Source organism: Pantherophis guttatus, chromosome 1 (assembly GCF_059756535.1).
Source record: "Pantherophis guttatus breed Tessera chromosome 1, ASM5975653v1, whole genome shotgun sequence".
NCBI classification, from domain to species: Eukaryota; Metazoa; Chordata; class Lepidosauria; order Squamata; family Colubridae; genus Pantherophis; species Pantherophis guttatus.
Window position 1 is genome coordinate 83,664,929 of NC_142063.1, and position 14,551 is coordinate 83,679,479.

The following is a 14,551-nucleotide window of genomic DNA, read 5'->3' on the forward strand; positions in this document are numbered from 1 at the left end:
TATTGTACTTAGAAAACTGACAGTTCATGCAAACACCATCAGATAAAAACTGTTTTACTACTCAATTTGTTTTTTGGGAGGCAAAACATCCACTTACAGTAATTTTTATTGTTACCTATATTCTAGTATTGCAAGTACAATAAAACTTCAATGTAGTAGGAAGAGGCCTGAAGGTTTATCAAACCCCAGGTTTCTGTCCCCATCCCCATTTTTTTCCTTTCTCTTCTGGGAGCTTCTGTCATGATCAGGTCCAACTGAGAGGACATTGAGTAGTCCATTCTGGATTGGCCTGGAGGAGCTCAGAGAATTCAAGCACCTGAGGTTGATTCACCTGGAAGTTATCAGAAGCAGCTGTGCCTATTGTCAGAGAACACCTAGTTTTAAAGCATGCCACATGTAATGAGAACATACCAATGGTATTTGGCATGTCTCTTTGAATGTCAAGGGCATTTCCAATTTTGCTTAGTTTCACCAACATGGGATGTATTTAAAATACACTGATAGTCCGGTTTCCCTCATTGGAGGGAATTGCTCACCCACACTGAAATCTTGATATTTGTGTTCCTGAAACTCTGTCACTTTGAATCTGGGCCAACTGATGACTGTATTTTGTGGACCATGGCCTAACTATGATCCCACCCTTGATTCTGACTTTGGCTGTGGAAACTGCTTGCAGGTAAGCTTCCAAGTGATTGCCACTGCTGGGCAGATGGATTACAAATAAAATAATGAAATGAAATGAAATAAAATAAAATGGTAGAATGAGATATGTAAGGAACTATTATTGAGGATAGCAAAGTGTTTCAAATTCCAGAGGATTTAAACTCAGATTGCCAATTATGCTGTCAGGACATTTGCTTTGCATTCAACAGGATTTGTTTCAATCTTACTGGAAATGTTTTAAGCTTGAAATAGCTTGCCCTGCTTCTTTTTCTGTTCATTTTACAGAAACATGCACAATATTGTTATTATTCTATAGTTACCAGGTTACACAGATCAAATTTACATCAGATCATACATCATCCTATTTTTCTCTGTCTCTCTTACAAACCTAACTTATATAGTTGTCAAGCTTTACTCAGCAGCATACAAAGTTCACCAGATACTGATTGTCAGTTAAGCAGGTGTGACTCATGCCCAACTATTATATTGCTGTCTCTAGTTAGTTTTGTACCTTATATTGCTCAACTTAATTTTAATTTTATTTTTCCTTAGATAGTATATTACCTCACTACATTTTATTCATCTCCTGAATTTTAACTAATAATAGTTTACCTATGGTTTTTCTTAGTTATCAATCTTATGACAGCTTTATAACTTTTACCTTACCACTTTAATTCAATAGTCACTGTCCTCATAGATTGTAAGCAAATGAACTTCAATGTTGTAATTACTGGTTCCACAGTATCTTTTTAATTAATTGTATTTGTTAACCAAGCCAATCATGTGGCATTTGCCAGTGCTTGACAGCATAAAAATAAACCAGATATACAAGTAATAATAAAGTTGCACCAAAAAATATAGATGTATGGAAGAACTTTCATGAACCAAAGTAACTAAGCTAAAAGTCATCGGAAAAAGGTTTTATGAATACCAATGAAGGGAAGATGTTTTCTGACCCTTCAAAAGTATTTTCTGACCCTTCTATAATATGGGGGCTGCCATAGTAATATTTCTGATACAAGACAGAACAATGAACATATTATATTGTACTGTATAGTTCAAAATGGTGACACTTTGACCTCAGAATACTACCATAATGGTCAGAACATCCTTACCATATATGATTTAGAACAACCGTCTTGAAGTTGAATTGACTTATGAAATGTTTCACATATCCAATAAAGATTACTGCAGGTCTTGGTTCCTCTTGTTAACTTATAAAAAAAAGTATTGTCATCTATCAAATGTTCTTTTAAAGAAACTACTCTGCACTCTCCTCTACAAGAGATTGTATCCCCAAAATATTAAATGTGACTAAATCACAATCAAACCTTCTGCCTTTCCCCCCTTGCAGCTGCAATGCACAATTATTTAGGTCACAGCATTATGAGATCTACCTGCAAAATGAGAACTACCTGCAAAAAATAACTAGCTGCAGGAAAGAACATAGCGATGAAAGTTTTTCTTTTGTAACTTCCACCTTATCAGAAAATGAGAGAAGGCTATAGCTAAAAAATTCATGATAGCATGCTAACCTCAGTTTAAGAATTCATTGGAACTGGAGAGCTAACAGCTGAAGCCTTGCTTTCTGTATCAGTTCCCCATTAAATAACAGGTGTTTCATGTTTCCATCAGTTTTTCTAATTCTGGTTACCATGTTTATTACATAAAGAGCTTTCATAAAAGAGACTTCATACTTTTATTGGAATTTAGATACAAATGTTGTGTTAAATGGCTTTCATTTTGCTGGATTCCTCCTGGAGTACTATAGTAGATGACAAGCTGGACTTGGACAGGGGATAAGGGACAGGGAGATAAGATTCAAATCTTTTCCACAAGCTCACAGGGTTCCCAGCCCAATTTACCTAACATGATTATTTCTGTGAGATAAAAATAGGAGAACTCCCCTCCCCAAAACCATACTGAGATCACAGAATATAGGTGAAATTAATCAAGTCTTCCAATAGAGAGTTTTCAATATTTATCAAGTTTTGTGCAACATTTCTTTTAGATATAGCCTTCAGGTAATGGTACAGATGATGTAACTTGCTCCTTTAAGTAGTAGATACTTACTACAATTTTCTTCATCACTGCCATCAGGACAATCCTCAAAACCATTGCATCGGAAACGGCCAATGATACAATGAATTCCACTGGAACATGGGAAGAAGGTGGACCCACATTTAGATTTTGCTTTTGCTGGGGAAGAAGAAATGAAATCTTTATGATTATAAAACAAATCTGTAAAAATAGTCACAAACCTGACAAAGCTCAATAGAAATGTTTTACAACCTGGCCAAGAGCTTGATATAATCTTTATTTCTGCTTGGTTGATCGGTGATGTACAGTTCTGAAAACAGTTGTCACTGTAGAGTCTTTGGTGCTCTCTGAACTTGGTTGTTTGCTTGCAGACATTTCATTACCCAATTAAGTAACATCATCATTGCTAGTGAGTGTGGGACTTGCTCCCCATTGATATTCAGTAGCTTGCTGTGATGGTGTTGGTAGGGGTGTGGTTTTTCCCTTAGTAGTTCCTTGATTAGGGTATTGATTTCTGCACTTTTTTTGTCTGGTGGTTTATTCCTGCTTGTTAGACATGTGTCCTGGTCTTTTTGTTTTCTTGTTAACATTTCTGTTGTCTCTTGAATGGGGTGTACATATGGTTTATCTTTATGTACTTATTGATGGCTGCTTTATTAGCCAATTATCAGCTGATTGATCAGATGATTTGTATCAACAGAATGCCAAGTTTATAGGAAGTCCCTAGAGTTTTGGATTTAGTTTGATTTAGAATGCTCACAGTGTCTAGTTACTCCACATTCAGTAGCATTGATGATCTTATCTAATTGGGTAATGAAATACCTGCAAGCAAACAACTGTAAGAATGTTTGTATCTTATTATTTAAGATCTTACAAAATTTTCAGTTCATATAAACTAAGCATTCATGCATTACTAGCATTAATATATGAATTAGTTATTAGCAGACCATAAGTATTCTGATCTCCACACTTGGTACTGCTTTCTAGTAAGTATGAGGAGAAGCCAACCTTTTTGTGAATTACACAGCTAAGAGAAAATACTCTGGCAACTGCATAGGAATCTTTGCCAGCTCTATACCTCCAAGAAAAAACTGGATCTTTGTAACTACAATTCCAGCAGAATGTGTAGTTCAAGTCAGCAAAAGAAAAATACCCTCTGGCCATTCAAATTTCCAATGCCTGCCTTTCTATCATATGGGATATTTAGTGTGTGTGTGTGTGTGTGTGTGTGTGTGAAAGAGAGAGACAGGAGGGGGAGGGAGGGAGAGAGAGAAGGAGAAGGAGAGAGACAGTGTTTAATAAATCCCATTTCTATCTCGCTATAAACACACTTAAATTTTGTTCATTTTGCTTTTGCATGCAAAGCAACAATATTTACAATTCTTCATTGCAACATTTATTTTCTATGATATTTTTAGACTTCTGATTAACAGTAGTAATTCAAAGATAAAATTTGCACAGACCAATTCACAAATCTCCTGTTCCTTGAACAAGGCACATTAATGAATCACTATAAACATTTTATCTTTCCTGGAAGATGAATTCTCTAAAAAACAATATGCTAACATTTTATTGCTTGTTATCATTCCATAGTGTTTCAAACTCATATATTTCTCTAAGCTTCTGAACCAAGATTTATTTTGCAGAGCTTTTAGTTTCTTTGACTGGATCTTTTTAGCATAAACTCACTATTAGATATTAATCCACTTAGATAAATTGGATGTAATTGAATAATTGAGATTATCATTGCAAGTAAAGAAAGGTTAGAAATTGTGTATGCACATACTTAAACTCTCCAAAGCCATAATCAGAGAGCCAGTTTGCAGTCATGGCATTGAATACTGCAAAAGATCCAGAGCGTATTACATTGGCAAATGGTTTTCTCATGCCAATGATGCCCAAGATAATGAATATTTGGGAGTGATTCCATTTCATACACCAACACCTCCATTCAACCTATCCCTGTGGGATTCTATAAAGTTAATGACAGTAATTTTATGAGCCCTCAGGATTTAACATCCAGTATCAAACCATCATTGCAATGCTGAACTCACTCATGGTATTGTATTTTAGACATGATTCAGTCCTCAGATAAGAGGTTTTAGGATAGGATTGTGCTGAAGATGACAACATTATGTACACAGGTGAAGCTGAGATATTTCTATAGGTTTTTTGGGGGAAGGGAAGTATATTTTTTACTAAACCAAGTTTAGGGTGCACATTGGTTTTTTTCCCCCCTGGTTTGGCATTCGCCATAGTTTTAGCAGTTTTGCCACTGAAATATTATGGCAGAGCCAGGGAGAACTTAGTAATTATAAAAAGAAAATTCCGTTCTGTAAAATAGTACAGAATTGTATATGAACAAGTAGTTCATTATATAAAGGATGTTATGAAGTAGAAGCCAGAGCAACTCTTAGATTAAAGGGTAAAGGTAAAGGTTCCCCTCGCACATATGTGCTAGTTGTTCCCGACTCTAGGGGGTGGTGCTCATCTCCGTTTCAAAGCCGAAGAGCCAGCGCTGTCTGAAGACGTCTCCGTGGTCATGTGGCCAGCATGACTAAACGCCAAAGGTGCACGGAACACTGTTACCTTTCCACCAAAGGGGGTCCCTACTTTTCTACTTGCATTTTTTACATGCTTTTGAACTGCTAGGTTGGCAGAAGCTGGGACAAGTAACTGGAGCTCACTGTCCTACGCGGCACTAGGGATTTGAACTGCTGAACTGCCAACCTTTCGATCATGACTTAACAAAATGAAGAAACAAAAATCAAAAACCAAAACAAGTAGTACGATTCTTTTATAGAAAACACTTATTATAAATGCATTAGCTGAGGCTTAGAACATCAAAAAAATATCAAGTAAGTGCCACTAAATACCAAGTAATGTATCAAAATTTAGGGAGGAGGGTCCACGGACAGCTTTAAAGAGACAGAAAATAAGCTATCAACATGGTACTAGTAGTGAAAAATGCTTAAAAGAAAACACATTTAAAAGCCTCTTCCAAATGATAAGAAAATAGAATTATGAATAAGAACATGTCTGTTACATTGAGCTTTGCTGCAGTCTTACTGTGTGTGCATTTGTGTGTGTGTGTGTGTGTGTGTGTGTGTGTGTGTGTGTGTGTAGGTGTTTCTAGTCACTGACTCTTAGTGTCATCAGGGTTTTAAACAAATCATTGTTCCAAGAGCCGACAAACCACCCAAGGCTCTATTCATACATTATCCCTTTTCTTAATAGGTTCATTTCTCAAATGTGGAATTCAAACATAAATCTCTCCTAGGAGCTATCCATCCTACTTTTCAGAAACAACCAAAGTACATATGCAAAGCAATATTGGGAAGAGAAAGTTTATTATTATTAGATTATTATAAATCTCAGGAGCAATAAATATATTTGCTGCTTGCTTCAGAAAAGGAAGCAGGATTTCATACTTCGTGGGATAAATTATTTATACATGAGTAAGCTTGTAAGAGGAAAGTAAGGGATAAAGGTGTTGAGACAGGAACCGAAAGTTTTTACACTAGGAGAAATCTTTATGTTAAAAATGGCTGAGTTGAAAATGGCTTAAAATCTGGAGCACAGGACCTGTACATAGCCCTTTAGCCCTTATTTATTTCTGTAGATGGATATTCTATATTCTTATCTGTAATAGGGAAACTAATTTAAAATTTCCTTGTGAGTATTCTGTTGAGCCAGCCAATTCCTGAATAAGGCATCAGTATTTTCAATGTCAAAATGTTCAGCCAATATCTGTAGGAGACTGACAAGGAAATTGTTAGACTGTTCCTAATTTACAATGGATAGTCTAATAAAGTAGCAAATAATAAATTAATACAGTGGTTGACTAAAGCAATGTATCAGTATTCTCGTATCAGTTATAGTGTTCTCATTCAACTCAATTCAACTTATTAACATGACATCATCTGATGGTTTAAAATTATTTTTTTAGACTTCTTGGTAGACCATCAAATCCAATAATGTTCTAAGGCAGCACTCCACTATCTGAACCCTCCAGCCTTAAACTTCAAAATCTGTACATCAAATATCTGGAGGTTGGAGAAAAGTTGCTTTGATAGATATTTTGGATTGGAATCATCATCAGTCACAGCCAACCCAGGAAGTCCGTGTGGGTTTATAATTGTAAAAATCTTGAAGGCATAAGGCTGTCTGTATTTGCCTAAGGATTCAGATACATGGCAGCTATACTTACCGTATTTTTCGGAGTATAAAACGCATCTACCTTTTTTGGTGAGGAAAAGAAGAAAAAGAAATCTGCCTCTGAGCAATTTTGCCTCATTGCAGCAAACAGCAAACAGCCTGCTTTACTTTCATTTTCGTTTTCAGCATAGCTTGATTAGCACGAGGAAAAAAAAATCTGCTCCAGCAATTTACCTCTTTGCAGCAAGCAGCAGAGCCTGCACAAAACAGCTGAGAGCAAATCAGCTGAGAGTCAGGAGGCTGATCCAATCAACTTGTGCTAATTAGGCTGTGCTGAAGCTGAAAGGAGCTGTTTTTTTCTTGCTGTTTGCTTGCAAGGAGGTAACTGCTGCGAGGCAGAGGCCAAAGGGTGGGGGCCAGTGGGTGGGTGGGGCTACATTCGGTGTATAAGACACACCTAAATTTTCATCTACTTTTAGGGGGGAAAGGTGCGTCTTATACTCCGAAAAATACAGTATATGACTAGTACAGTTATGACTATGCACTGGCAGATTTATAACACAAGGGCAGAGACCATTAGGAGAAATGAGCAATAAAGTGATACTGTATTATCATTTACTGTCTTAGCATATCATACACTAAGGGAATAAAGAGGAAGACTTGTTCAAATACTATTATTATTTAATGCATTTTAATTCTACTTTCTAATCAAAAGCATATTGATTATAAGCAAACTATAAATAATTTAATAGTATATTTAAAACAACACACATACAACACAACACACAAGGAAAAAAGAGAGGACAAGAGCCTTGGTAGTACAGGGGTTTAAGGCACCCTGTTATTAAGCTTATTAAGACCAGCTGCCTGCAATTACTGCAGGGTTCGAATCTCACCAAGGCTCAAGGTTGACTCAGCCTTCCATCCTTTCTAAGGTAGGTGAAATGAGGACCCAGTTTGTGGGGGCAATAAGCTGACTTTGTATAAATATACAAAAGGATGAAGGCTATTGCTGAGCACATTGTAGGCCGCCCTGAGTCTTCGGAGAAGGGCGGCATATAAATCAAATTAAAAAAAAAAAAACCAAATAAAAATAAAAATGCATTCAATATAAAAACAGAGAAAGCCTGTAAAGAAAGGATAGATTAATGGGAGAGCCATAAAAAGACTTTCTATTTATTAAGTCAGATATCTTGCTCTGCAACCATAGCTTCTCCGTGGTTTGGGCTGCTTCTTAAGGTAATTCATAAGTAGAAAGCTTCAATTGTCTCTTCTTTTTTACTATCAGCTGTTTCTGAGTGATTATGATTTTTAAGTGAAATATCAGAATAATAATATATACACTCCACATATTTCAACAATAATTAAAAGACACTAATGTGGCAGCTGAAACTTCTAAAGAATTGCAAATGCTATTTTAACTCCAGATCCATTAGATCTAGGAGAGATGGAGATTGGAATTGCTTGAAACTGTCTTGCAGTACTTAGGATATTATACCACTTCTGAATTTCAATCATTAAAAGCTACAATTGATACAGTTATTCTAAGGCAGGCCACAGCCCACTACTGGGCCACAGCCTATTGGCCACTGGACAGCATGAGTAGCTGGCCGGTGTGTGCGTGTATGCTAAGGTGACCAGATTTTAACATTGGTAAAGAGGGACATTGTGGGCGTGGCTTATTTTGTGGGCGTGGCTAGCTGGTCATGTGACTGGGTGGGCGTGGCTAGCTGGTCATGTGACCGGGTGGCCATGGCTATGTGTATAGGGTAAGGTGAACAGATTTTAACATTGGTAAGAAGGACACCATTGTGGGCGTGACTTATTGTGTGGGCGTGGCTTGGAGGCCATGTGACTGGGTGGGTGTGGCTAGCTGGTCATGTGACCGGGTGGCCATGGCTATGTGTATAGGGACTACTCAGAGGGCTGAAAAGTCATTTCTGACAGGTCCTCACACTTTTGACTGGTCCTCACACTTATGACCATCCTCACATTTATGCCCGTGCAGTATTCTTAACAACCATGTCACTCATTTCACAACTGCTTCTCTTCACCATGGTGATAAGATAGGGCAAAAAACATAAAATGTGAAGACAGTCGTAAGTTCGATGACTGGTCAAAAGTGCGAGGACCAGTCAAAAATAACTTTTTCAGCCCTCTGAGTAGTCCATATGCATTAAAGGATACAGCAATAGAGAGGGATGAAGGAAGGGAAGGGAAATTAGAATAGGAGTGAGGGTAAGAGGGGGAGGAAGAGAGGAGAAGGAGAAAGGAAGAGGAAGTAGGGAGGAGAAGAAGAGGGGGGGAAGAGAAAGTAAGAAGGAAAGAAAAGAGAGAGGTGGTAGGTTTGAGGAGAAAGATTGCTGTACAATAAAAAAGATGAAAGGGAAGAAAGCCAACCCCAAACAAATATAAAGATATTAAGATAAAGAATGAATGGTTAAACTTTAAAGAATAAAAGAGAACAAATATGAATAAATAGCAGTAATTAGAAACACACATACAAACATACAATTTATTTTCTTTGAACAGAGTATTTGGCCGGTTCACAAATTTAAACAGTGTTTAGTCACTTCAATTAAATTTACAATTTCTATATTTCCTTTTTGCCATATTTATTCCTCATCTATTTTTTTTAAAAAACCAATATTACCCTTCATCCTCATCTCTAATCTTAATCAAATTCAATTTTTCCCTTCTATTCTATATTATACCCCTTTCCATTGTCATCTATTTTTATATCCATCCTCACATTGTTTAATTATGTAATTATGTAATACAGTTGTTTAATACAAATTCAACATTTTAATATAAATCAATTAGTTATAAAACTATCTTTTTTGTATATTAATCAATATGAACATGAATATTCCAATTATTTCCATGCAATCCAATTTCTTACAAATCAATTAATTATATTTACCAATAATAATAAACCAAATAATTTCCCCCATATATTCCTCTGAACCACAACTTAAACATTTCTGCTTTCAACACAATATACAATTAATAGTATCTCAATTCAATTATTACAATTCCCTAGTTAAATACAGCTTTTTTTTCTTTTGTGTTTTAAAATCTTGAACTCGCCTCCTAAATTTCCCATTGTTTGCAGTTTTTCACCTACCTTTTTTGGGGAGGAAAAATAAAAATAAAAATAAATCTCTCTCTGCCTCATTTTGTCACGTTCCACCAAAGATCCTGGTTTCGGTTTCGTTTCTGCAGCTTAGCTAGGGGAAAAAAAAAACTGCTTCAGGAACTCTTTACACTGATTGCCTGTAGGGTGGCCCTTTGAAGCCCCGGGCAAGAGTTTAAACAGTTTTTTTTTCTTCTAGCCATCAGCTGGGGCTCAAGAGGCAGCGGGACTGAGGAGGCAGAATGAAAAATCGGGACTTTTTTGAAACGCCGCGGGACGCAGGACAAATTGCTAAAAAGCGGGACTGTCCCGCCAAAAGTGGGACGTCTGGTCACCTTAGTGTATGCACGTAAACACAGGCCCACTCGTGCAAGTGTTGCTGCAAGCATCACAGGTGCAAATGGCCCCACTCACGCGAGCATTGTGGGTGCTCACGGCCCACTCGCCTGGGCACTTACGGCCCCACTTGCATGAGGAATGGGAAAGGTGTGTGCCCGCATCTGCCCCCCCACAAAACCATCCTCTTTCCCCCTTCTCCAGGCCGCCAACCCGAAAAGGTTGGAGAACTCTGTTCTAAGGTTCCTTATATAGGAGCATGCTGGAGAAAGGAAATGAAAAGGGATTAATCAGGTGCAGGGCAACTATAAAAAATACTTTACTTATTAGATTTATAGAGGTGCACATAATTCCTTACTGTGCCTTATATATATGAATATAGGTCTATGTCAAGGAATATTTACTGGTAATTATGGTACTAATCAATACAAAAGCCTGTTGAAGTCAAATTTCTGATATACAGGGTTTTTTTATAGTTATCCCAATCAGCAGGATCACCTGAATAGAAAGAAAGTATGATTTATTTTTTATACATGGAATCATTTTTGCATGCAAGCTCATCTCATCTTTGGAGCTTTTGGAATTTTAAAACATAGTTGTAGCCTTTCAAATGGAGGTGCATTTTTGCAAAGTGAGTAACTTAAATACTAAAGTTTTTTTTAAAACAACTAACCAATCATAAACTCATATTCCCTCACTTAAGCATTTTTTATTTAGAATAATGAGCAGAATAAACATGGTTAGTTGCATTTCAAAATCTACCAGTGATATAGTAATCATGGTTAATAAATCTTCTAAGCTTCTTGTCCTGGTATGCAGAAATTAGTGATTTAGAAAAATATTTTAAATCGCAGTTGGTTTCTTTGGATACAGAAATGGCTTTTGATAGGCTGCAGATTAAATTACTAGATCCCTTGGTAATGTTTTATTAACTTTATATTTATTAATTGGATTAGATATGGCATTTAAAATTGGATTTTCAAGAATCTCCATCTTTGAACTTATTTAATTAAACAGAGGAAAGACCTATCAATATTATTTTGTGTGGGCAAACTTTAATATTCAATTTGCTTTAAATATATATATATATTTCACCATGTTTGTTTTCTTTTTTGTTGTTTGATGTTTGTTACATTTTATTTTATTTTGTATGAATTCACACAAATTAAGAGAAAATATGAAGGAAAAAAGGGAAAGGCAAACTTCGTTTCGCCACAGATGAATGTTAGGAAATACAGAGAACAGCATTTGAAATCTTGCTTTCCTTCAGCCAGTAGACAATAAAACCATTTTTAAAATCATGAACAAATTCTTAAATATAATGCTGAAACAACCTTTTCTATCTGTGATTTATTTTATGTGCATTTATGCAAGTTTATTTATTTATTTATTTGTTTGTTTGTTTATTTATTTATTTATTAAATTTTTATACCACCCCCTCTCCCGAAGGACTCGGGGTGGTGAACAGCCAAAATTAAAAAACATAAAATATAAACATTAAAATACTATAAAAACAAAATTAAATTTATCTTTGGCTTCCCGCAATTTAAAACCCCTTACCCATAAAATTCACCAATTAAAAGATTTTTAACCCAGTTATCTCCTGTTCGGCAACATTTCCTCATAATAAGTTGTTTTTCTTCTAATATATAGACATTACATTGCTGACTTGGTGTACAGTGGAATCTATTATTAAATTTCAGTTCAAATAAAAGAAATCTTTATTTTTAAGATTATACTATTACACATAGTTTTCCAGCAACAGGCTATTAAAATGTAAGGATTCTTTCAAGTGCATCTCCTAATACAAGTATTATTATAAATTTATTCGAATAAAAAAAATGTGTTCATCTAAAAATCAAGACTCCTAAGATAAAAGGATCCATCATTCTTGCTAAATAGTACAGATGTTCCGGGTATTTTATTCTCCAAAATATCTTAGCAAATCTAGCAGTTTCCCAAGACATGTGTTAAAAGCAAACACTGAGTGAGAAATCATCAGTGGAAGACAATTACTTTATACTATTAACTGTTTCCTCAGCCAGATGCCCTCCATATCATTGGATATCAACTCCCATAATCTCAAAGGTAATATTGCTGAAATAATGGAAGCTGAATTCAAAAAATATAAAGAGCACCAAACTAGAAAAGCCTGCATTAAATATATTGGAATTACATCAAAATATGGCCTGAGGATATACCTCCTTAAGTACCAAACAAAACAAGGGTAGGATCCATTATAAGCATCACTTTTAGCTGGAAAGATAACTGATGCCTTGACGGGTCACATTTTAATTAAATTTTATATATTTAGCAACAGCCATTTGTGGAATACTTTTGTTATCCAAGTTGCATCAGGGTAGCAGAATATTTCTTAATGTTTTCTCTACATGGCTGTCCAAAAATTTGCTGTTGATAAATAATTCCTGCGAAATCAGCATAAGGGTCTTGATATATTTTGGTCCTTCAGATACTTATGACCTAGGTACTGTAAAGCATCTTACAATAAGCTTGTCTTTTAGACTATATGGAGCCAGGCATACAGTTTTGTTGGCAACAGGATGAGAATGATTTGTTAATGCCTTCTTCTATGATGGTGGTTTTTTTTTTAAATACTCCCAGTCTAGCATATAATCCTAGTACTTTGGTAGTTTTTTCCCCAACCCAAGTACTGCTATTTACCAAAATTCTGTAAGATCTACTAATTTAAATATATTTCATAATATTAAACATCAGCACAATTCCTATGAAAAAGACATCCATTATTGTTTGTACATTTATTCAGAGGTCATCAAATAAATAAGAAAACAAGTAAGCCTCTGCAAACATTGGATGTGCATTAATTGGCAGCAAAACAATAATGGTTGCCTAGATTTTTGCAATTTAGGCATATAGCATCTTATTCCAGTTTAACTTTTCTCTTCTACAACTACAATATTATGAATCTGTGTCTAGCAAGAAGACACAAAAGCAACATTCTAAAATGAGCCACATAAATGAACTGGCAATAGGAGAATTAAAATTCAAAACAGAAATCATAACAGTTTTCACAAACAAAAGCAGCCTAAAAAGGCCTGTGAGTCTGAGCAGAGATCTTCTCTGTGGGTCTCATAATTTCCGCCTATACCATATATACATATAAGTTTATCCATAAATAAACCGACCCTCAGATTTTTAACCAAAATACCATGAATAACGTGCCATCTGCAAATAATCTAACCCTCAAAAGTTTTAATTTTCACAATTGGCTTATCTGAAGATGGCACATTTTCCATGCTATTTTGGTTTCAAATATGAAGGGCTACATAGAGTATATGCAGATGGTCTTATAGGTGAATATCCACTGAATATATGAGTACATTTAAAAAGATGAGAGAAAAATCTAACATATATGCTTGTAGATAAGCCTGCCCCATTTAGGAAATGTCTTTTGGCATTAAAAAACTTCTTGGGTTATCTGTGAGTATATATGGTAAATTAAAATCAGATGCACAAAAAAGCACTTTTGGAAGGATTAAATTTTAATATGTTTCTATGACATCTAGTAAAGGGACCTGTAATTGGTAATATGTGACTCTAAGAAATATTTCATCAGGGTTGTGTGGAGCTGAATACAGATTATTTTTCTGCAATAGTGAAGAAGCTAGTCTCGAATCTTCTCTTTCGAATAGAGTAAAAATGATGGAAAGATTTAAACAGCCTTTTGACTCTGTCATTTCCACCCCATATATTCAGTGCTTTCTGAGGCTTCTAGGGGTTAAAAAATGAGCAAAGGAAAAAATATAAACGATTGCATGTCATGTCTGGTTTAGCCCTAAGCTTCACATCTGCTTCTATCTCCTTAACTCTGCTAAAAACAGACGTCTGTTAACTTCAAACATTCCATCCTAATAGCACAAGTAGTTTAAACAAGAGCTGGGAAATTTTTTTGTGCCAACTGAAAACTCATCCATTCTTTGCCATAATGTTAGCATATCGCATTACAGAATTTGGCCTCTTGTCTGTAAAGAAATCATATCGTAAGGGGTGTTATGGTCAAATGATCCAAACAGCAGCTCTGTCTCTGCAGAGACACATTAAGGGCTGCCAGGAATTTGAAAATTTTCACCTATTAATTTGATTTTCAAGGATAATATGGATAAACTAGATATGGTAATTTTGGCTTGGAACCCAGAGAATTTGTTCCCAAATCAGAAACTTTTAAACCTTTTTATTCTT

General features: G+C 35.6%; 1 protein-coding gene across 3 annotated transcripts in view; it reads right to left on the reverse strand.

Moving 5' to 3' along the window:
• LDLRAD3 (low density lipoprotein receptor class A domain containing 3) overlaps nt 1-14,551 on the reverse strand; it is a 158,715-nt gene that overhangs the window by 59,497 nt on the left and 84,667 nt on the right. For all 3 annotated transcript variants that reach the window (XM_034417376.3, XM_087877120.1, XM_060687603.2), the window contains one exon: nt 2,737-2,862. In XM_034417376.3, coding sequence (XP_034273267.1) covers nt 2,737-2,862 — 126 coding nt within the window. The remainder of the gene's footprint in view (nt 1-2,736; nt 2,863-14,551) is intronic.